Source organism: Lipophrys pholis (assembly GCF_963383615.2).
Source record: "Lipophrys pholis genome assembly, chromosome: 19".
Lineage (NCBI taxonomy): Eukaryota > Metazoa > Chordata > Actinopteri > Blenniiformes > Blenniidae > Lipophrys > Lipophrys pholis.
Window position 1 is genome coordinate 16552790 of NC_137647.1, and position 23247 is coordinate 16576036.

The following is a 23247-nucleotide window of genomic DNA, read 5'->3' on the forward strand; positions in this document are numbered from 1 at the left end:
CAGGGAGACGTTTCTGTGGCATGCAATTTTAGATCCCCATATTGTGGCAACAAAGTGTACAAGTGAAGGTCTACTGAATATTATCATCAATAATTATAGTCTGCACTCATGCATAATAGATTCAGTATATAATAGGCATATCCCTGCACCCAGGGCTGCTTTCTGCATGTGCGCTCTCCAGTGTCGAAATGCGTAAAGAAAGAAGTGACGTCCCCCGATGACTCCCCATTGAATTTAAAACAGCGTCGCTCATTGTCTCCTCTGAATTACCCATCAGGATAAACTTTGTCCGTTCCTTCTTTAGTAAATTAACCAGTGAAATGCTCCACATAAAAGCCAGCAGGGTGCAGACATGAGCTTTCTATAAAAACAATCTCCATCAAAATAATCTTTCCGAGATTGACTTCAACACTGAACTTTATACACCACGAAGCATTTCGTATATTAATAAGGTTTCTCGTATTCCTGCTGCGTGAACCCCCGCCACGTCTCCGCGAGCGCACGGGAGCGCGCGGGTGCTGTGCGCATAACTATCTCGAATTAGGAAATCTGACGTTTAAAAGCCCGTGTTGTGCGCGGACAGAGGGAAAGTGGGTGTACACACTAGTTGTGCTGTGTGGCTCCACAGTGCCTCAGATGAGCTCATGCAGCCGATGCGCACATCGCAGGATCCCTCCAATGTGAGAAGGCGCAGGGACGGCGAGCAGGAGCCCGGCGGCCAGCGGGAAGTCAGGCGGCTTTTTTGTGCGAAGGCTGACACTTTCTGCTGCGCAAAGTAAACAGACAGACGCGTAAAAGGGATTGCGCGCCCAATTTGGCTCATGTTTCAGAGATCCAGTGGATTTATAGGCTTTCTGGATGGATAGGAATTCACTCTTTCATCGCAGACGGGACTGGACTTGGGGCTGAGCGGCTGATGAGAAGAAACCCACTTTAAACACTCCGCTGTCCGATTTCCCCCCCTCTTTTCCTTTCCTCTCCCCTCCTCGTACAATGCCAGGATTTCGCCCATCATACACTGTCCAATTCAAGCCAGGCTGCTCATTTGGAAGGACGCCAGACCTCCAGCCTCTCAAATCTGCAAGTTCAGTCCAATAAATTGTGACATTGTCTGTCAGTCTTGGAATAAGAAATCGATACTCAAGAAAGGGGACGCGATATTCTTCAGGAATTTTAACGATCTATTACCCACGCTATCCTTATAAATATGCGATTTGGTTGGATTAGGGTGGTTTGGTCCAGCTTCAGGCTCTTTTAGCTGGAGCGGCGCTGATAGTGACTGATTATTGCTGTTGATTTTGTCCATGCAAGACTCGGGGTGGAAACATGTCTGGCCACTTCTTTGAGAGGATCACTGCTATCAGAGATGGCATTTTGGTCCAGCACTTCGGTTTTCACCTCTAAAGTGCCCCGGAAAATCTTATTCATGTTCACCCTCTCCCTCTCTGTCACCTACTTGTTCTACAGCTTGATGAGCTGCTACAACTCGCTGCAGTTCCCCCTGCAAGAGAACTATGTGTATCAGGGCCGGCTGGTGACGGAGGAGACAACTTTTGTCACATTGAGGGAGAAACTTTACTCCGCTTCCCAGGGCTTTACCGAATTCACCGAGGCCGAGGGGACCACCGCGGTCACCGTGGTGAGGGAGCATGTGGAGGCCGAGCAGAGGACGGTGGAGTGGATTAGGACGCAGGTGTCTCCGACAAGGTCCGCGGCGGCGGCGGCGGCGGCGGCTGCGGCTGTGTACCACACCAGCGCGCTGGACCGGGAGCGCCAGGAAGTCAGCACCACGGACAGCGAACTCAGGGTGAACTGCACCTCGGATTACGGAGAGAAGAAACTTCCCCAAGCCATCATCATCGGGGTGAAGAAAGGGGGCACCAGGGCGCTGCTGGAGGCTCTCAGGGTGCATCCGGACGTCAGAGCGGTTGGAAACGAGCCACATTTCTTTGATAGGAACTACGAGAGGGGGCTGGACTGGTACCGGTGAGTGGGCTTACATATACTCCCCGAATCAAGAAAACAACCTGGGATTTATGTTTCTGCTTCAGTATGTTGATTTATGTTTCTGGAATCATACTATTTTAGCTTTCATGCATGGTGAAGTCCATGCATTGTGATGCAAACTTTCTCAATTTTAAAACTCTACCCAAACACTACAGAATAGAATAGAATAGAATAGAATAGAATAGAAATACTTTATTAATCCCTGGGGGAAATTCTTACAACATAGGTTCACACAGAATAAATAAGTTACAATGTCAATATGACAAGATAAAGTTAAATGAGTAATCTTACAAACTAATATATACAGGACTTAGCAATGACTGGGATGAGCATAAAAATGAAATTAACAGAAAAATACAACACACACTATCTATCTATCTATCTATCTATCTATCTATCTATCTATCTGTGACAAGAGGCAGTAATGAGGCATAAAGTAAAACATAAAAACAAATATATACATACACACATACAATAAAACTGTCACAAAAGAAAGTACTATTTATAGAGCTGAGAGTAATATGCTAAGAAACACTTTGATAAAAGCTAAAAGGAAGTGCAGTGATCCTTCATTATTGGTGTTATGGCAATTTTGAGGAGAGAGGAATACATGCAAAAAGTTCTGGAGACTTATTCTCAATCTGAATATTTGACAGATGAAGCTTAAAACAATGTGTGTGGAATTTAATATAGCACTTGTACATAATGATGAGAGCCAAACACCCAATGTTGTTGTCAGAAAGTACAGTGTTTTAAGAGACTGTAATCGTTTGCCCAGCAGCAAACTGAAGAGAGCTCTGTGATTTTCAATTTATTCCCCCCCTGACAACAAAACGACAGCACTAGTTATTACTACATTTGAAACCCTCTTGTTTCTTAATGTTTAGTTAATACATTTTGCACCTCTTTGAAAGGTTTGTTGTCTTAATTATCATTTTTTATCAGTAGATAGTATCAAATTCCACCTCAGGTCTGTGTGCTACACATACATGACTCTGAGCTCGATTTCAGACCTTTGGCAAATGAATAATATAGAGTGAATGCTTATATAAACACAAATATGTGTGATGTATTATTTCTAAGCTTAAATACAATTTCCTATGTCTATTTCTCTTAAAATGCATTATATTTCACAATAAATTGATCCACTGCATTGAATACTGTACATAGCTTTCCATTCTCACTGAGAAGAATGATTTTCAAAAAAGGAAGGAAAAAAAAAAAATAACCATGACATTTCAATTTTGAGCAGTTCAAGTTATTTTCTGTTTCTTAAATGCATTCGTTTGACATTGAAAGAAAAAACATGTGGCCTTATTAAGCTGATAATTTCTCACATTGTTTTCACACCTTCATACACACAATGTCACAGTCACGGTCACACAGGACATTTTTTAATAGGCGTGCAATTGTATGTGAAGCGTGTTGTTCAGTACGTTGCATAAGTTAGCCTTATTCTATATATTCAAAACACATGCCAGATATGCAGATTACTGCATATCACAGTGTTGCTGTACTGTGTGTTCTTATCTATTGAATTGGGAGTTACACCTTTCTTTTCCGAAGCATATTCTGTTGTGATTTTATCAGATATTCATAGTTTATTATATATTATCAGAGCATCAGTTTCACTTACATAGCATGTCAGGGGAATGTGTAATAATCACATATAAAAAAAAACAAAAAAAAAAAACATTTGTTTTTGCTTTGCAGCTGGTTCTCGAACGTGTGCGAACTCGTTTCATGTGTGTGACGGTCGACATTCCCTTTGACTCCATGTTTATTAGCGGGAGAAAACCTGTTTGTCACTGATGTGTTTATGGGGGGAGAAAAATCAATTTGAGGGTTCATTCATGGTCAGTTGGTCATGGCTCAGCTAGGCGTTGTTCGCACATAATATTGTTTGACCAGGGGAATTTTCTAATGGAGTCAATGAGCTGATGAGAATGACGCTGACTCAAAGTCCCTTCTGTTCCTCTGCAGAACTGAGTCTGTTATGCCGGTGTTTGGGTTGTGGAACATCTGCTTTCATCTCGCTGCATAGACATGGGAGCTCTCGGCTGCTCATTTAGCCTGTGTTAATGCAAGCTGTTTCATTATGCTTACGGTGAAAGGCTCATTAGACAGGAGGAAGACATGGTTACATAAATAATAATAAATGTGCTGTGTGTTTTAGGGCCCTTGAGTCATATAATTTCGGAAGGAGCGTTCCTTTTCAGACCTGACACTGTCCTGTTTACAGCATTCACCTCACTCTGACACCAAGAGAAGAAAATAAACACACGGGGCAACATTTTCCACCAATGGGCAGATACATCATGGCAATCAAGATTTTTGGGCTTGTTTATATGGTCGAAGTGAATCGTTAAATGGCTAAAAATGATCATGAGTCGAGCCCCACATTTTCTTGGCAGTATAAAAATTCATCCAGGCAAAGTTTGTTTGTTTCTAAACGATGCATTATACTGCCTCTCCCCTCTCGGTCGGCGATGCTCTGGCTAATGTGCACTTAATGGAAGTGAAATTATGATCACTTACAGATGTTTGCAACCATTTGACATCGGCGTAGTTGAATGAGACCGGTAATCTCATAAAATGTTGCTCATAAATATGAGCCTGTCTCAGTAACACCTGCTCCATATTTTGATGGATATGATGGAGGAACTATAGAGAATATATCCCAAAGACACCGCATCACGATTCAATACAGTGTTTGTGTGCTGGTGGTTTGCATTGACTGAATATTAGATTTATCTCCACACACACAACATAGAACCTCGTGTATCAGGGTCATCTTTAGAGAGAATTAGGATTGAGCACTCGTGTCGCCTTCTCTTTTATCTGTGCATTTTGCTGCAGTCTTCATTATATACTGTGTCACAACCCCCAGCAGTGCCCTGCTGATCACAACCTGTGACTTTTTGCATGTAACTGGATTTGATCGGGTTTCAACATAATTAGCCATTGATTCTGGCTGAATATGGAGCCAAAACATTCTCTGGGATGTTCGAGTGTCTTTGTGACACTCAGTCAATGTTCAATACAGTGAAGACTGACTCACAATGTTTTGCAGTCTGAATGGAAGAAATGAGACGTAAGAGGCAAAAGGAGCTAATTTTCTTTTAGATATAGCAACATGTGTGCTATTGATTGTGCTTTGTGTTCAGTTTATGTGAATTGATCTGTTTTTAAGCGTCTATCAATGCTTTTCATTATCAGTATATTTGCCAGCTATTTCTAACTTTACTCCGAATACTTAAAATAGAGTTTCCTCACATGTGAGTGGTTAAAATCAAAGTGTGTTTAGCTTTTCTTTCTTTTTCTTTTTTCAAATTGCATTTTCGTTTTGAGCAAATTACTTAACTGCGGGAGTATTTGTGAGACTAAAAGGTGGTAGAACATCTTCGTCAGAAGGAAATTTTCACTTTTCCCTTGTGATTAGAAATCCACATATTAGTAACACCCCTTTGCACAGATTGAGCACGCATCTAATATTCACATCAGGACCTGAAGTTGAGAGTGGGCCGGGCCTCCCGACGAACCCAGATTGGTGACTGGTGCCGTGTTCTTGTTTTCAGCACTCTTGGATAGTTTCTCCACTGTGTTTTGGGCTTACTTGAGCAAGCAATTTGCAATGTAGTGCCATCATTACCGCACACAGAGGACTTTCATCAGCCAATTGGCACTTCTAATGTTGCCTCTATTTCTGAGTAAAGAGGATGAGCCATCACCGCAAGGATTTAACTTATCTCTCCTCCTGAGCTTTCCTCAACCTGGTGCAAATGCCCGTCCTGGATTAAAAATATTTTTTTTTCTTTTTCTGAGCATGATGACCAATGCAGCAACTGTTAACTCCAGCTCTGTGCCAGCATTCATATATGCTTTATTGGAAAGATAATGTGCCTCATAAATTGTGCTAAAGAATATCATTGATTATCAGTCATCCATTAAGATTTGTGCGTGCTGTGGGTGAGCTTTCTCTGCCAGGAATCTGCTCGATTTAGACCGGCCTAATGAGAAGCTATTAGCCTGGTTGCATGTTTGGTATTTTCATTATTGTTTTTGCAAAATGTCACACGATGGTGTTTACATTAATGTTAACTAACAGGATTTGTAAGAAGTGTTTAAGAAAAATCTATTAACTGGTGACAGAAAAAAGAAAAGAAATTATATATATATATCGATAAACACACTTTAACACAATTGGAAGCTCTGTAGTGTTTTCCATTTAGAAAAAAAAAAATAGCTGAACGATTCCATTCAAATCTGTAAAATCTGTCTTTCCCTGCCCTACTCCAGTGTTGGAGTTAACTGCGAGGTTAACAGCTGCAGTGTCGGGCGACCACATTGTTAAAAATAACACCATTTTGAAAACGTGTCAGATTGTCCATTTTAGATTAATTCCAGCTGAAAACCAAGTGTGGCCAGATCAAATAATACAGTGGGAGGCATGAGGTTTCTCATCTGTGTGAGGCTCAATGGAATCCTGCTCTGCATTGATGTGTGCACTGGACAGTTTGCAAAGTGGGAGCAGATATATGACTCTTTTTACCCGGAGAATGAATGGCTTTCTTCACACTGAAAGAACATGGTAATAAGAGATTGTGCACGGAAATATACTCTGCAATAATAGTATTCTGTAATAAATGTGTAATTAAGTTTCATTAAATGTTGCATGAATTCAATTTCTGAGCGAGTCGAGGCAAAATTCAAGGTAATGAAAAGTGCATTTCACACCACATCTACAGTATTGGTATTCTTGCTGCACACTTTGGTTCCTCCTGTGTGTGTTTGGAGTTTAAAGTTGAACTGATACATGTCGAAAAATCAATAAAAGAGTCTGAGACACACTGACAATAACACAGGGCCACCGGTCCAAACCAAATTCCGTGTGAAATTCATCAAAAATCAATATGACTGTGAAGCACCGATGTTGGGTGGAGTCGGTGTAACTCTGTCTCTGTGTCCTTGTGCCTCGTATTCATGTGTTTAAGTGCATGAGCTGCTTTAAGACATCCGTTTCCTGAAAATGATCTCAGATAAAAGAAAGAAAAAAAAAAAAAAGAACTCCTGAACAACACAGGAGCTCCACTAAAAGAAGTCGGTTACGCAACAGATCCTACAGCGAAACTTCCTGACGGAGCCACCGACTCTTCCTCTAATCTAAGGCAAAAGGCATAACACAGAATAATAGAGAGCACACACCAAAAAATAAAAATAAAAATAAAATAAATGTTGCCTGATCTTGAGGCCTGTTGAATCACCATCCAGATGCATGTAGCTGTGTGAGAGTCCGGCTTACGTAACAGAACACACAAACACCCCTCTAAAATTCACTCTGCATAAATCTCCCTTCAATGCGGATCTCCTTGTCTTTTTGGATATATGATTAAAGTCCATCCATTTAATAATGACAACATGAACAAGCCAGTTCACAGTTAAGCACTCACCCCTGCTCACTCAGTCACAAGCCAAAACCTATGAATTATCCTTCACTCATACAGTTTTTCAGCATAATACTAAAAAAGGATATAAAATCGATTTATGTGCAGAACTCCATCAAATACGTGGTCCAAAGAGTGGCCCAACTCTCTGGAGCAGGAGTATAATGCCGGCGTATTATACGAGTATATAGATGGGGAAACTTAATTATTCATTAAAAAAATGTATAGTTTGGCAGCTGGTTTTAAGTAGTTGTTAGTCATTTTGTTTTTCAGAGTAAGGGAGGGCTTCCTCAGGGGACTCTTCTGAGCTGCAGGGAGAACTGACAGCGGGAACTATCAGAGGGACACCTTTTCCCAGCGTGCGTGAGTGAAGATCCAAACTAATAATCAAAACTTACATTTTCCAGAACTGAATTCATTGTAATCGTAATTATTGTTGAATCCAAACAACCACAAGTGGAACAGTTTTAGACTGTACGGAAACATATACTAGAAATCCTAAATTAAAAGGATCTAACCAGCTTTTTTTATATTTGCATCGCAGCAGCCGTTAACAGGAATATTTTATGAGACAAAGCAGAAGCAGTTGGCGGAGTCTGGAGGATGCAGTGTGGTACAAGCTTTAATTTAAACCAATGTAGTTTGAAGGAATTGTAATAAAAAAAAAAAAATAGAATACAGAATGCAATTATGAAGAGAAACTCGAGCGAAAGTCTTTAAGCAGCAACACTTTGGGGAAAATGTGATGCCAGTTTCACTAACTATTGTCAATTCGTCTCCTTTCCATCATACGTCACGCCAGCTACTTGTAAAGCAGAAGTAAACTCTTACTGAGCTTTGCAAGCTCAAAACATCTCACGGTTATTAAAATGACACTTTCACCCCTTCTATGTAATAAAAGCTAAGGGGATGTGGCCATAAATCTCTTGATGTCGTGTTCGTTTTGAGGGCAGCGTTCCTGCAAAACAAGTCAGCAGTACTGTTCAGCTGGGTGCTGATAAGACAGTGTTTTATTCTACCGTATTCTGAAACAATTTCACTTCTCTTGTTTGTTTTTTTTTGGGGGGTTTTTTCCAACCATGTTTTTCTTTATAAGCAAACCCGGCATTTGAAAGGATCTCAGGAAAATGAGCCGAGCTATTTCCAAGGACTTCTCACTTTGTGCGAGTTGTGATGCCCTCTAATCGATATGATCCTACTTAGCAACAAACTTTTACCTCAACCAAGGTCATGGAATGGAGTCTCCCCACTCCCCACTTCACCTCATCAAATAAACACAGCATTTCTTTGCACTGTAATCTGTTTTTTTCAAATACTAAAGGCAATTCATGGAGCCAGTGTCAGCGCATCTTGTCTGATTTAGCTGCCGGGGGGTTTTGAAGGAACGTTGTGTGATGCGATTCGGCTCTAGTGTACCTGCAACCTCCACTTGTAAGACAGCACTCGGCGACAGGGTGTGTGTAACGGAGACGTGGATCCACGGCCAAGTGCAGCAGCACAAAGTCTAAATCCAGCGTTTATCCCTTGTTTAGCCCTGCTTTCCCTCTCCCGGCGGCTCGGGCGGCCAGCTTAGCCTCTAACTCCCGCCACCTTACTGCGAGCCCACGACTCCACTCGGTCGGGAGATGGGAAAGAGCAAGGTGGGCCAGATCCCTGAGCAGGCAGGATGCCATCCCCTCCAGCTGGGCCCGTGCTGCTGCTGCAGTGCCTCCCTGTCCCGCTCCTTCCCAACATGGCAGAATCTGCCTACGCCTGATAAGACAGCGCCAAGACTCACAAGGACGCACCTCTGAGTGCTCTGATGCCAGTGCTGCAGTTGAGGAATTAAACTTTTTAATTAGCAGCATACCCCAGCGCCGTCAAGAGAGTGGACCGCCTAACTCGGGTCTTTCTCATTGCCCACCCTCTTTCCACTTGATTAAACTCCCAAGCATCACAGAGCTCTGAGGTTCCAGCTACCACAGGGGCAATCATGTTTATTCCTTGTGCGAGAATCTCCACAGATACAACACAGCACAGAAAACTAACTCATGTCATCCTGTGCCGCTAGAAAGGGCATCCTTCAACTCCTCGCGCACTCCATTCACAATATATGAAAGGATGGGCTTCACTATAGTATCCTCCCATATCATTCCAGTCCGCCTTGTTAAATGAGCGATATGATGTAGTCATCGACTCTACGAGTGAGGAATGACTTCTTATGACAAAAGAGCCCCCCTTGCTGATTATCAAACATGCCACTGATTTTCAAGTGTAATGGTAGAGGACCACTGAGTGGCCGTGCAATATAAACTGGTATAAAATGCACATTCACATTTCTCCCCCTTGATATGATTGCAGCTACGATGTCAGAAATCTCATGTGTTGAGAATTTAAACGCGTGTACTGTTGAAGTATTTGTATGCAGGGGTGCTGATTTGGAAAGTGTTTGACTCTGGAAAACAACTGCGTTGTTGCATTTTCTCTTTAAATCACAACATTATTGAAATTCACTTTGTTATATATTTTTCTTTCTTAGTCTTTTACATGCTCATAGTACTCATGTTCAAGATTAAAGCATAGTTAGACATAGTGGGGATTGTACTCAGTGGTTTTTATTAAGAAGGGGTAGACTTTATTTCACAAATGATTAAATCAGGGGTCTCAAACACATTTTAGTTCAGGGGCCACATACTGCCTATTTTCATCTTGAGCAGGCCGGACCGGGAATATGGTGCAAAAAATGGAAACCTTTAGATTTAAACTTTAAAGTTTTTCTTTGTTTTGGCGCAGAGTATGTGTGACGAAAATGCCTATATTTTCACTAAACAAAACACTTTCTACAGAAAAAGACTTCAATCTTCACATGAAGCAAATTTTAATGAAACCTTTTGGTGGCGAATACAGTGAAATGTCCCAAAAATAAACGTTCCCTATAGCCATTTCATAATGTATGTTTATACAAACTCACCCTCACTGCATGACTTTTAGGCTAATGCTACTTTTAGGCTAATGCTACTTTTAGGCTAATGCTACTTTGCTTTGTTATCTCAGCTCAGCTCAGTTCTCAGTATTGTGTTGTGTCCACTACGCTCAAAGAAATGTTTTCTTTGAAAATTTTATAATTTTCTTGGTGCTTTCGCCGGCCAGATTGAAGCTGCGCCGCTTCACCAGCTGACCGGACAAAAGCATCCAGTACTTTCTGTCTAAAGTCCACATAAAGCAGGGCCGCCAATTCTCATGCAAATAGAGTGTGAGTAAGATTATTAGCGCTAAAAGCAAACTGACTTTGTGTTATGCTGAAGAGCAAATCTTGGTTGAAGCTGCATTTCCTCAGGAAAATTCCCATTAAAAGATTTTTTTTCTGACTGTTGGGATTCATAGACAATAAATAGTGCAGATCAGATGGTAGTTCCCTGAATCTCAACCTGCAATTGTCACACTAGTTATAATCTATCGTTTCTCCTTTCCCTTATTGAATTTGTGTTCTTCTGACTTGAACATTACATTTAAAACTTCACCTATTCCTATTGTTTTGGTTCTGATTTTTGAATTAAATAAGGCCTGCTTGGGGACAAAAATTATGATGTTAATGTTCAGTCATTGAAAAAAACAACCACTACATTTCACACTCCTTCAGCTATATTTAGACGCTCAAAGTATCTTTTAATGCAAAGGAAATGATGTGATCATTTACATTTTGAAAATGGGATGCCAACTTTATCTACTTCATCAACATGACGGCGACGCCAGAGCTTCTTCCCTGTCACATACACGGCGGAATTGCACAGATCCGGGCTTTGAATTAAGATTTTAACATGTCTGCATGAATATTGTGCGCCCGTGTTGATTCGAAATGATTCTTCATTATGTTGCTGCTACATTATTCAGGAGGCGAGATTTATGACTTGCTGAACACGATAGTGGGTCCTGTGTGTATTTTTTTGCAGTATGTAGCATCATAATCAGGTTGCGGATTCTTTGAAACCACAGGTGAAACCTTCCATAATCCAACAAGCAACTACGCAGCTAATTAGTACAACCATCACAACACTACTCTTCAGGTTTTTAATGCTCTGCAGCAAATATCTTAATAAAGCAGATCAACACATGCTTTACCCAGCGCGCGGCTGAATTACTTTTCAGGAGCTTTTATTTATTTATTTTTTTTTACTTTCACTGGTGATTTGTTTTTGGCTTGAATAGAGGCTGCTTTCATTCCAGGATTACAGATAGGCTTGATTTTCTTCCTGCGATCAGTATTGTAACTCGAGAATTATGGGAGAAGTAATAACGCTCCATCCTTTCTGCATATGGAGGATAGAAAAACTCTTGAGCAGTTAATGGGTATAGCCAATTTCATCCGGCCTTTGAGTCCCGTTCAGAATTCATCCACAGTCGTCCTCCTCGCTCTCTCTCTCTCTCTCTGTCTCTCTCTCTTTCTCTCACACACATTTGTCTCGTTCTCTCACCACTGCAGCTACACTCCAATGCTTTCAAGTGGAAGTCTATTTTACTTATGGTTAGAGTTTAATTCACCATTTTCTTCCCCCCCCCCCCCTCGATTGCAACATGAGTGGCCGTGGGTTATGGTTCACCATCAAGGCAGATATCCACTTTTTTTTCTTTTTTTGTATCCTTCAAAAGAGCCCTATAAAATTCAGAGCAGCCTCCATGTCTGTAGTGGCTCAGATCGAAGGAAGGACTTCTCAGACTTGTGTTTTTGTTCCACAACATGGACAGATTGTCTGAAACTGAAAGACATAGCTTCGTCTGTTAAATTATTTATTTTGGACCCAAAATAAAGTATATGCTGCAGTCATTTTATGCTCAAAGGGATTCATTTCTCCCAAAAGATTATTTGCATGTGACAGAATTGCCGTGATGTGCTTCTAGTGTGGAGGAACAATGACTCTGTTCGGCAGAATGCTGGTTTACAGGCGTCTTTAAATCTCAGCAAATAAGACTACCTTGGGACAAATACGCATGTCAATCATACTTGTCAGGATTCCAATTTTCCTTCCACATCTCCTGCAGCACTTGTGCCGCTCGTGCTTCTTATTGGCTGCAAGGGATCTGGTCTCATGACACAAGCTGATGCATTTGTTCATTCAAAGGGAAAACCCTGACAGGAATGGTCATGGAGCCAAGATACGGGGACTGCTGGGAGTATGTTTCAAATGTGTGTCCAGGAGCTGATAGGTGTTTCAGTAATAAGTTATGCTGAAGGATGGGGGTGATGAAAATGTTGGCTTTTTCCTCCAGTGGGCCCCGCAGGCAGTGTTGTCATAAGAGTGAGGCCATTATGCTGTATATATGCAACAAAATGCAGCATATGGCTTTTATTCTTTTAGAAAGAAAAAGCCTTGGCCATTTTGTGGAAGCATGGAAATTAGCATCTAACTCCGGCGACTGAACATAGATGCCAGTTCAGCCATTTTCCAGGATTTTCTTTTTCAACAACTCCCTGTAAAAAACTATTTGGTGAAAATCCGGAGCATTTATAGATGCGGTCTCCATGTCCCCTCCACAACATCTACAGTTCAGCAGCAACCTGACAGACTTAATTCAATTATGGCCGTGTGATGTGTTGAGACTCCGGAGGTGTGAGCTAATTCCTCTGTTTACACCCCTGAGTCACTGTCACAAACAAAGACAAACACATTCATTGGCTTCCAGGATCTTGTTTGCTGTGATTGTCCCATCGCCTTTGAAGTTTCTCATCGCTTTATGTTGTTTACTTATTCATGCTCTTTCTTTCCCGCAAATCACCATGGGGTATTCCGTTAGAATAATTTTAGCGCCGCGTGAAACAATGTATGAGGCGAGCATTGGATGCGTAAACTGTACTCAACGCACGTCTTACATACAGTAGAGATTCCGCCTTGCTGCGTTGACTTTGAAGGGAAAAATCTTCCCAGCACATTCCTGATTTCATAACTGTGATGAAACATATTGCTGGCGCCTGTGCCATCAGCGCTCGCAGTGAGTTTGGTGTGTTGGAAGTCTTTAACACGAGCTGTGGCATTTGCCAAACTCCCCTGAGAGTTAGATTAAGCCAATGAAATGCAAAAGAAAGCTTTAAGGGATTATGCTAATTGCTAATTGCTGTATCAGGAGGTGATTGTTTTTCCTGGGTAATTTGGATTATTGGCATTAGAGATTTAGGAGGGGACGTGACGTGTTCTGCCTTTTTAATAAGGTTGTTACCTGCTGTCAACCATGAAGACAACCCTCCCCTTGTGGCACCTTTGAAATGTGCGTTATATTGTCGGTTAGCTTTGTATACATAATTTACAACACAAACCACAAAAAAAGCAATGCCTTTTGCTTCTGAGAAAGAGGAAAACTCATAACACTTCACTTTGAAAATGTGCTCGTCATACCAGTGGTGCTGCCTTGGGGCTAATGGGGGGAGGGGAGGGGGGTGGCACGGCTTGTCATCTTCCTCCTTAACATCCGCAGACCAATGTGTGTGGCAAAAACTCTCACCAGTTGAATGATGTCACAACATCACATGTATGGAAATCCTGTTGTAGCACATATATTATTTACAAGCTGTGTGAATGTGGCCGACAGAGGGGCCTTCATAAACTTTATTACGCAGCAAATGCACGTTGCCTCATAAATCAGAAGCGCGTCACTTGTATCCATTTTAACACGGCTGTAGTTGCTTTTAAGAGTTTTATGTGACTTATTGTCATCCACCATGCTTTATGGCGGTGCTTGTCTGCCTCAGCCACGTCCCCCCGATGGGAAGGAGATCCTGATCTAAGGTTGAATTTCCGATAAAGGGAAATAAATGATGTACACTGCAAATCAAGAGCATTTCTTTGGGATTTAATGTAAGACACATGATATCTAGAAAAAAAAATGCACACAATGTAGAAGAGTTAGCTGAATCCTAACATCCTAACCAAAAGGCCACTGTTACCTCAAGTTGACAATAAACAAAAATGTATAGAACTTTGATATATGGTGCAAATGTGTTTTTTTGGAAAAACACGCACATTCAGGGGGAACATGCAAACTCCACTCCTAAAGGCCCCCGAAGCGGGCTCGAACTGAGGATAATTTTGCATTGAGGTGAGACTGCGAACCACCCACTCCAATGCCCCAAATGTAGCAAAATAATCCTGGAAAGCAAATTGTAAGACAACTTTTTTTTTTTTTTTTTAACAATCACTTACATGCCCAGAAAGCTCAAAACATACACTGAAAACTTGTGACGGAACAAACATGATTGAAGAATGCGCTCACAATTTCCCAAAACCACTCAAAGAAACGAATGTAGCTTGCAGCAGCACCCTGTGACATTAAAGAATATTCAAGAAATCAGCTCGATTGCACTGATTGCTACTTCAAACCTCTCAGTGAAATAACATGGTGGCTTCTAACTGCGGTTAACCTTTGATGTTTGTCTGCTGTAACCAAGGAACAGTCATTAGAAATGGGAGGTGGTTAAAAAAACGCAACTAAATAAAGGAATAGATAAGTAAATCCGGCTTGTCACGGAGATTTCCTGTCCGCAGAAGCCAGCTGGTCACAGGAACATATTTTGATACTGTGATCACTCGTTATAAAGATGTTGGTCAAAATTCAGTTTGTAATTTATTTGGGTCATCGATCGGAGCCAAACCGGGGGAAATAAATCATATTAGTCTCCTTTAAGGCTGTTGCATTAGAATCCTTGACTACTTCTTGGTCTGGTTTCATACGGTGTGTGAACCGCACTTGCTTATTCATTCCATGCATTTTAAGTATGTCTTGGGTGAATCTCCCCATAGTCGCTTTCTACTCTAATCGACCTCTAGTTTGTTTCATGTCTACAAGTCAGGAGGAGGCAGAATCCTAAGTATGAATTGATTTTCGAATGAGCATACATTCGCTTTTAAACACGTGCCCAACACGGCGGGTCTGTGCCGTGAAGGCTTAATTGATGAGAGTAATGAACGCGGATGTGCGGTCTATCTTTTGACTCAAGGTCACTTTGTCACCACTGTCTTAAGCTGCATCCTCTGGTCTTCATAAGGGACCAACTTACCATGAAAGAGTATCTGGGCCGAGGTGAGAAGGTAGCTGCTGTAACTAATGGGTTTATTTAATTCAATTTATTGCCTCGGCTGCTGCATCATATGAGACATGCTGGTCACTGTAAGATTGAGGTTTCTTCATGAAAGAAAGAGAGATTAACCCCCTTCTCAAAAGGGCAGACTATACTCTCATGTCATGCTGGATTTTCATGCCGAGATAGCTGGATGTATAAATCTGCAGAACGAAATGAATATAGGTTTGCGGTGAAATGGGGCTCTCAAGCTTATTTTGTACAAGCCTTCTAATCAGCGTCACGCTGAGGCTATGCTCGCCGGGCTGGGAATCTGTAATAAATGAGGGCTTTGTCAACATGTCCACCGTTGGATGCTGGGAAGCAGTGTCTTTTGATTTCAGCGCGTCAGCTGACAGCCACTCTGGCATATTTTTCCATGCAAATGTTTAGCATTCACTACTATCTTTTTCATCCATTATGTATTTCTATGGATTGAAGATGGCGTTCAGCTTCCCCCGCCCCCCCCCCCCCCCCCGCCCCCTCCCCCCCCCCAGCACATTGCAATAATTAATTCATCCTTAATACTATTATGTTGGCAACATGTCAGACCATATCTGCCTCTTAACACACTTTTTCCAATTAACATTTTCCAAATTTCTGATACAATCAGTTGAATACAAATGAAGCGGTGGCGGCAGCTGTTAGCTCCATCTCGTTTCAGGGAGAGCCAAAAGCTTTCTCCCTCCTAAACTTGTTTTCTTATACACTTTTCTCTGCTCTGCACAGAGAGGAGAAACTCTGCAAGGGCTTCAGGGTTTGGGACGTTAATACACCATGATAATTAGTTAAGCAATGGAGCAATGCCAGAGGAAGGAATTTCCCACCTTGACTTTAATAATATAGACTCCAGCAAGGATTTTCCAGGTTGTAATGCGCATATGTTCCTTCACGTTATGTCATGGTGTTGGTGTTTAGCGAACAGCACACAGTGCTACCAAGGAATTATTTCAGAGGATATATGTGAAGAGCTGTTCTTCGATATCTACACCAATCTGTCATAACATTATGACCTTAAGATAAGCACCTTTAAGGCTTTAGTATACAGCTGAACATTTCCAGACGTTAGAAGCAGAAAAATGGGAAAGTGATGGTTTGAGTTAGATAAGGGTCAAATTGACCGGATAACTGAGGCTGTGTTTACACAACAACATTTATATGTGAAAATGCTAAGCTTTTGGTGCCTTTTGGGTGTCTGTTTACACGACAACAGTGCTCAGAGACCAAAAAATCCAACCTAATATTCGAAATTGTTCCAACTACATGTAGACAGGGGAAAATGCTTTTACTACGCCGTAGTAATTAGTTCTTCTGCACAAGTACGATTAGATGGCAACAACGGCTCTCAGTCCATATTCTCCTGGGACTTGGTAGTTTTATAGTTGAGAGTCACCCAGAATAGCAATCCAACTTCGTCGTCTGTCCATACCAATGTCTGAGTACTTGTACTTGTTAATGTGTATCGCGTATTGCTCTCTGTGCGCATGTGACCGTGGTTTTCGTTATTGTGTAAATCTGGTCAGAGGATCTCCACAATTTCCTGTGAGGACTTGTCAGTTGCAACATTTACTCAGGTGAAATACATCCCTGGAGAATTTGTTCTATTTTTTTTTTTGCACTAAATTCATCATGACTTCATTCACTACATCTTGGAAAAAAAAATAAACGCAGTTCCAGACCTCCTGCTCAGTCTGACCTGCCAGCCAGCTGATTGCAGGTAATTGTCTTCACCTGGACGTGCAGGTGTTAACTACTTCCTACCAGCAGGGTTTGGATACAGTGGGTTTGGAAAAAGAACCTCAAACACTCAACCGCCTCAAAAAAAAAAAAAAAATAAATAAAAAAATCATCTACTCTATTTGCTCCATTGCTCGCCTGCATTTCAGTTAATGTTTCCCTTTTAGAAGTATCATGTTGCTTTACTTTTTCGTATCAATAGGAGCTTGAACATTGTCAAAAGCAAGTATAAGTTTGGAGCTTTTTTGAGACCTGCCATTCTTTACTTCACAAAGAATGTCTGCAGAAGTGCAGGGGCAAATTATTCTGATGCATAATGAGACAGTGGGTCGTGCAGACACTTTGACATCGGCAAGGCTATGCACCCTCTCCTGTGTAAGTGCTAACCCACAGAGCGAGACATGGCTCTTTTTATTCCTGAATTCAATGCTTTTTTTGTTTCCTACGGCCTTCTCTCTTTTTTTTTTTTTTTTCTTTTAATGCTCTAAATCTGAAAAGCACAACAATGTCCACCCCATGTTCTGTCATTTTTTTCAAAGTCACCACAGAAATCGTGCAGTGAAAATTAATGTAATCATCCCACCTCCCATTGTTTTGACGCCATTATGGGGGGGGGGGGGGGGGGGGGGGGGGGGGGGGGGGGTTGATTTTAAGCTGTAAGCATGCAGAACAAGAAAGATTCCTTTGATACCAATTTCAGTATGTCACCGTTTTTAACTGGTTGATACAGGATTCGTGAAGTGAATAGTATTTCTTTACTGTAATTGATGATGTTACTTGATGTGTTGGTATATTAAATATGTTGTTACTAATAGGAGGGAAGCGATTATTAAAGAATGGTCGACACGAGAGGGTACAAAGTGGACATAGGCAGGCCGTGGTGCTGTAACAGTTTGTAGTAAAATCTTCTGCAGCCTTAACGCGAGGCAGGGTTGCGCCACGCTTTCATTTTCTGCACAGCAAATTGTGACCCTTCCATCAGAAATCGAGGCTCATCACGCCATCAGTCTTCCATGATCCACTTTCAGTGAGACATGTGAATTGCAGCCTCGGTTTCATGCTCTCGGCTGACGGGAGTGACACCCTCTGTGGTATTTCTGCTGCTGTAGATCCTCGGCTTCGAGGTTTAGCAAATGGACTCAAACGTGTGTTTTCCAAGATGAACCTGGCTGCTTGTCATAGTCGCACTTTCAAGCACATTTCTCATTTTATGATAATTAGTTCCTAAACACGTGGAGTTAATGTTCTGCCAAGTGAGTAGATTTTTACAGAAGGACATTTAGTAGGTTTTACAAATTCTAATCACTTTAATTAGACTCAGGCCCTGTTTACACAACAATGTGTCAAAACCCATCGTTTTAGTATTTTCATTTCAGACGAGTTTCACGTTTACACGGCAATGTTTTGACGACTATGTTCTTTTCCACGGTAGCGGTAGAAACGCTGAAAACAATGTTGTTTTCATGTAGCAGTGCATCCGTGGATGCTGCTTGTTTTTGTAATGAAGTCACACACATGTACACAGAGAAAGAAATATGCTATAATCATTAAAAATGGCCAGGACAGACATTCATACGGATTGCTATTACGGTGACTTTCAACTACAAAACTATGGGGTTCCAGGAGAATATGGACTAGAACATTGTTTTTATTGCCCAACTACTCGCACGTGTGGAGAAGAACTATTTACTATGGCCGTGGTGTGCATGCGCAGGAGCGGCGTTTCAGAAAAGTTGCATTTTCCTCCATTTCTATAGAGACCGAATCCAGGCTTTTTCCAAAATGTTTCCCCCTTGGGAGCCATTTTCAAAAATGCCTGCAAGGCATTAATATTGATTCATTAATATTTGAAAAAGTAATGTGTTAGCAGACATCAACACAAGCATTAACACATCGGTCATTCAGTCAAATCTATATAGCACTTGAAAATAAACTGTAGTTACCCGAAGTGTTTCAAATCAGGTCTTTGTGTGATTTAAATAATAAGTTATGATTATTCTATTTTATGTAGAGACATTCTTAATTAATAAAGGCAAATGCATTGGCCCTAATAGGCAGCAGCAGCAGCAGCAGCAGCAGCAGCACCTCTTGCTCTTTTAGCAGATAAAGGTCTCAGTGGTAAATGTGGGAGGCGATACCTGCATGCTGAGGCTCCGGGGGGGGGGCTTCTCACTGTCACTCAAACTGAAGAAGACAGGCCACATACGGACATGCCGTGCATACGTGTCCTGTTTGTGAGTGAGCGTGCAAAGCTGCTTCCATCTATGACAGCTGATTTTAGCCACTATGCATCCTGAGAGGGCCTCTGTCAGTGTTCTAATGATTATTCTGCAGATTTCTGACCCCTGGTCTGCAGTCTCTCCACTGTCTTCAGCTCTATCTTCACACAGATCTCCTCCCTCGCTCTGGTTGCGCCAGCTCCTCCCACATCACATCATCCTTACTCCCTTCCAAAGACTTTGCGATTCAACAAATACCGCTCAAGTTTTGTTTTCATAGCAAGTTGCCGCTCATTGAACACACCTCACGTTTGGCTTACTCAGGCATCCATCGATCGTTTCCAGCATGTCCCTCATGGTTCTGAAGCCCTGTGCTGTTGTTATACAGAACTTGAGCTGAATATTAGACCCTGATTATAAAACAAATCAACAGATTTAACAAAAAAAAGAAAAAAAGCATTGCGTTATATTCGGACCAATACGGCACATCCTCTTCACTGAAGACACCGTCTGACTTCTAAATATCATGACTGTGATGCACAAAGAGCTGACTGACATATTGGGGGCCAGCATGATTCCATCATGCAGCCAAGGGCAATTAATCATTCACATGGAGGAACTGGTGTCAGGAAGACATTTAAAGACACTAAACATATATATAGGTAGTGTTGGCAAAGGGTCTTAAATCTAAATCTGTGTTTTGCACAAGCGTGTGTAATCACTGTGATTTACCAGACAGATCAAGTAGATGTGAGTGGGAGAGAAGAGACTGCTTGGCTGCGTGGGGGCTGCATCTGAGGAACAGTGTTTGTGTATAGTGACAACTCTGGGGAGGTACACTAAATGAGGTGATGCATAGTTTTGGCCATAATGAATACTAAATGTGTGCATGGAAAAACTACAGAGCAGATGGCTGCAGGGAGCCCAAATTAAATGTATATCACTGTAATATCTCGGCAACTAAAATAGTGATTTTCAGTCGGAAGCCGGGATGATTTTTTCACACTGATACGATCCGTGTTCAGTCTTCAAAGAAACACAACTAATTAGATTATTCAACCTTTAATTTTACAAAGATTTAAATCTGCCCTCTTACTTTTACTGTGTTATCAAGTCAAAATATGTTGGTTCGTCATCGAATGCTTTGGAAAATCATTCCAGTCCATTTTAGCTGTGCTGTGTTAAATGCTAATTAGAAGAAGGTAGCATACTTGCATGCTAAAGACACAGGCGACCAAGGAAGATTGCATTAACGTGCCAAACATCAACATGACAACACTGACCTGCATGTGTATGACAGCAGGTTCACAGACTATTGGCAACTCTGCAGCCTACCAATGATCCAGCTAAAAGTAAGGCCCTGTTTACACGACAATGTTGTTGCATAAACAGGGTCTAAAAGAAAATATAGGCTGCTCAACATAGTACGCATGAAAATGTATATTTTGCTGTATTTTTTGTTACACGGTGACAAGGAGTTCAGCTTCGTATCACTTTAAAACAACAAGAAAACAGATGCATTTTGGTATTTAAAAAAAACACATCTTAAAGGAGTGTAGAGGCTGTTTCACACTGACATCGATCTACATTCAGTCCCTCTCAGTTTAATTTTAAGGAATGAGGCCTTTTGACCTTTAAATTTGACTGGAATTGATCATTATCAAATGCTTCAGCATCTAATATCATTCCCATAAGTTTATGGCCCCGTTTACACAACAATATTTCTGAAAACGCCAATTTAAACTGTAAAAAGATGTTTACAGAAACAACAGGAACGCTGAAAACAATGAAGTTAGCATGCTAGGCCACGGGTTAGAGCGGTTAGTTGTTTTGAAATCTGCCCCCGGAATCCCAAAACGCAACAAAACTTTTCCGTTTCATTTGAAACCGTCACGGTAATGGGGCCTGAGGTGTGCTATCTCAGCCGCTAATTGGCAAACGCTACAGTGCGTGCATTCTGAACTCAAAGGGGTCCAAGGTGAGTATCCGCTAATTAGCAACATGGCAAAGAACAAACACAGAGCTGCTAGGATGGCTTGTTGGCAGATATGTACGCCCTGTCAGCACAAAATTCAACACATACAATTGTGCACAGTTCAAAATGTAAATAAAGCCTTTTTCTTAATAACATGAACATTACCAGAGTTACATGTTGGTGTACTGAGTTCCTCTGCATGATGTAAAGCCTCTGGGTATGATTTTAGCCTCCTCACTGTTAAATATATATATATATTTTTTTTTTTTTTCATTTTTAGAAAAGGTTCAGTGCCTGGCCTGGCCTCTTTATTACTGCATTCCCTAATGCCTTGATTTAATGCACTCTCAGAGGTCAGATATTGTGCTGGCAGCCACAGACCACTTCCTTCCACTCTGCCCCATTAATAACAGCAAATAAATCAGGGCCCGCCGTGGATTGCCTCACTTGCATATTTGGAGTTATTTGGGATTTCTGCAGGAGCGTCGTTTCCGTACCGGCGCGAGTGCCAAACTCTCATCTGTTTACGCTTCAATCCGAAGTCCAAAGTGTGTGGTCCATGTCCAAATTAATTAAAGGTAGCGTCCCCTGTGGGATACTTACATTTACATTCCATTAGGAATCCTCTGAAGGCCTCATATTGATCTGTGAAGATGTTAATGTTTATTCAAACTTACTGGTGTGCTGTTTACACTTCAATAAATAGTGAGGATTTGATGCATAGGTGCACCTTACTTTATCTACACACAGCGTGCAATTATTCAACCTGGAGGAATGAAGCAAAGGGTTAAAAAGCAATTCCATACAAACTTTTCTTTACCACCAGCTGATACACAAATGGAAAGACAGAAGAATTACTCTTGCTGTGAGAATGCATTGATCTTGATACTGGCTTTCATGACACACAGCGTGCACAATTCTATAAGTGTATATATGCTGTCAAAGCTCTTATAATTACGCCACATATAGTTTCTTCATTCAATGTATTTTGTAGGAAATCTGGTTAAATTAATGGAAATGATTGTGTGTTTTTTTTTTTTTTTTTAAACCATTGAAATGTTTAGCATTTCTTAAATGTTAATCTTGAGGACACATATTTGGTCGGGAAACCTGCGTTTGGATGAGGTCTGGATATGAAACCCAATGCATGAATTTTTAGGCAGGACTTTTATTGCAAATTCTGAATCAGTGAAGTGAAGGTCTGCATGTGCAACCAGAGATAGGATGCATATTTCTCTTCCAGATAGATTGAGGCGAGGTGCAAAATGCTTGGTGTGGGAGAGGCTGAGACGCTCATATAAATATATAAATATAGAAAAGCATAAAGATAAAAAAATATATATATATTAAAAAAAAAAAAAAAGACAACAGGACACTGGCGCCATGCTTATACAATCATCTATATTGTTTATGTACCATTAATCTCTCAGAGCATCTTCCACTTTGCTTTTCTCATGAAAGCATAAATTGCTCCTGGCTACTCACATGCAACAACAGCTCGCGCCATCTCTGCTCCAGCACAAGAACAGGTAGAGAATATGGACAATCCTCGGGAAAATAATGCTTCCCTTCGTTATGTTTTAAGCACAGAATTGATCATGTGAATTACACAAATTAACAATGAAAAGTTGTCCCTGAAGGAACTTAATGCAAATGGTTTCCCAGAGGAATATCGGGCACCTCCACAGACACGGAGAGCCTCCATATGGAAAATTCATGTCTTTGTACTTTTTATGATTTTCTGAAGGAGAATCAGACATGTTGGTGTGTCCAACCGAATAA

The 23247-nt window shown here is 41.3% G+C and overlaps 1 protein-coding gene across 1 annotated transcript in view; it reads left to right on the plus strand.

Annotated features, from left to right (window-relative positions):
* Positions 1-626: 626 nt before the first annotated feature.
* The window catches only part of hs3st4 (heparan sulfate (glucosamine) 3-O-sulfotransferase 4), a 91668-nt gene continuing 69047 nt past the window's right edge, over positions 627-23247 (plus strand). Inside the window, exon 1 of the mRNA XM_080487972.1 lies at positions 627-1986. Coding sequence (XP_080344098.1) covers positions 1367-1986 — 620 coding nt within the window. The 5' untranslated portion in view covers positions 627-1366. The remainder of the gene's footprint in view (positions 1987-23247) is intronic.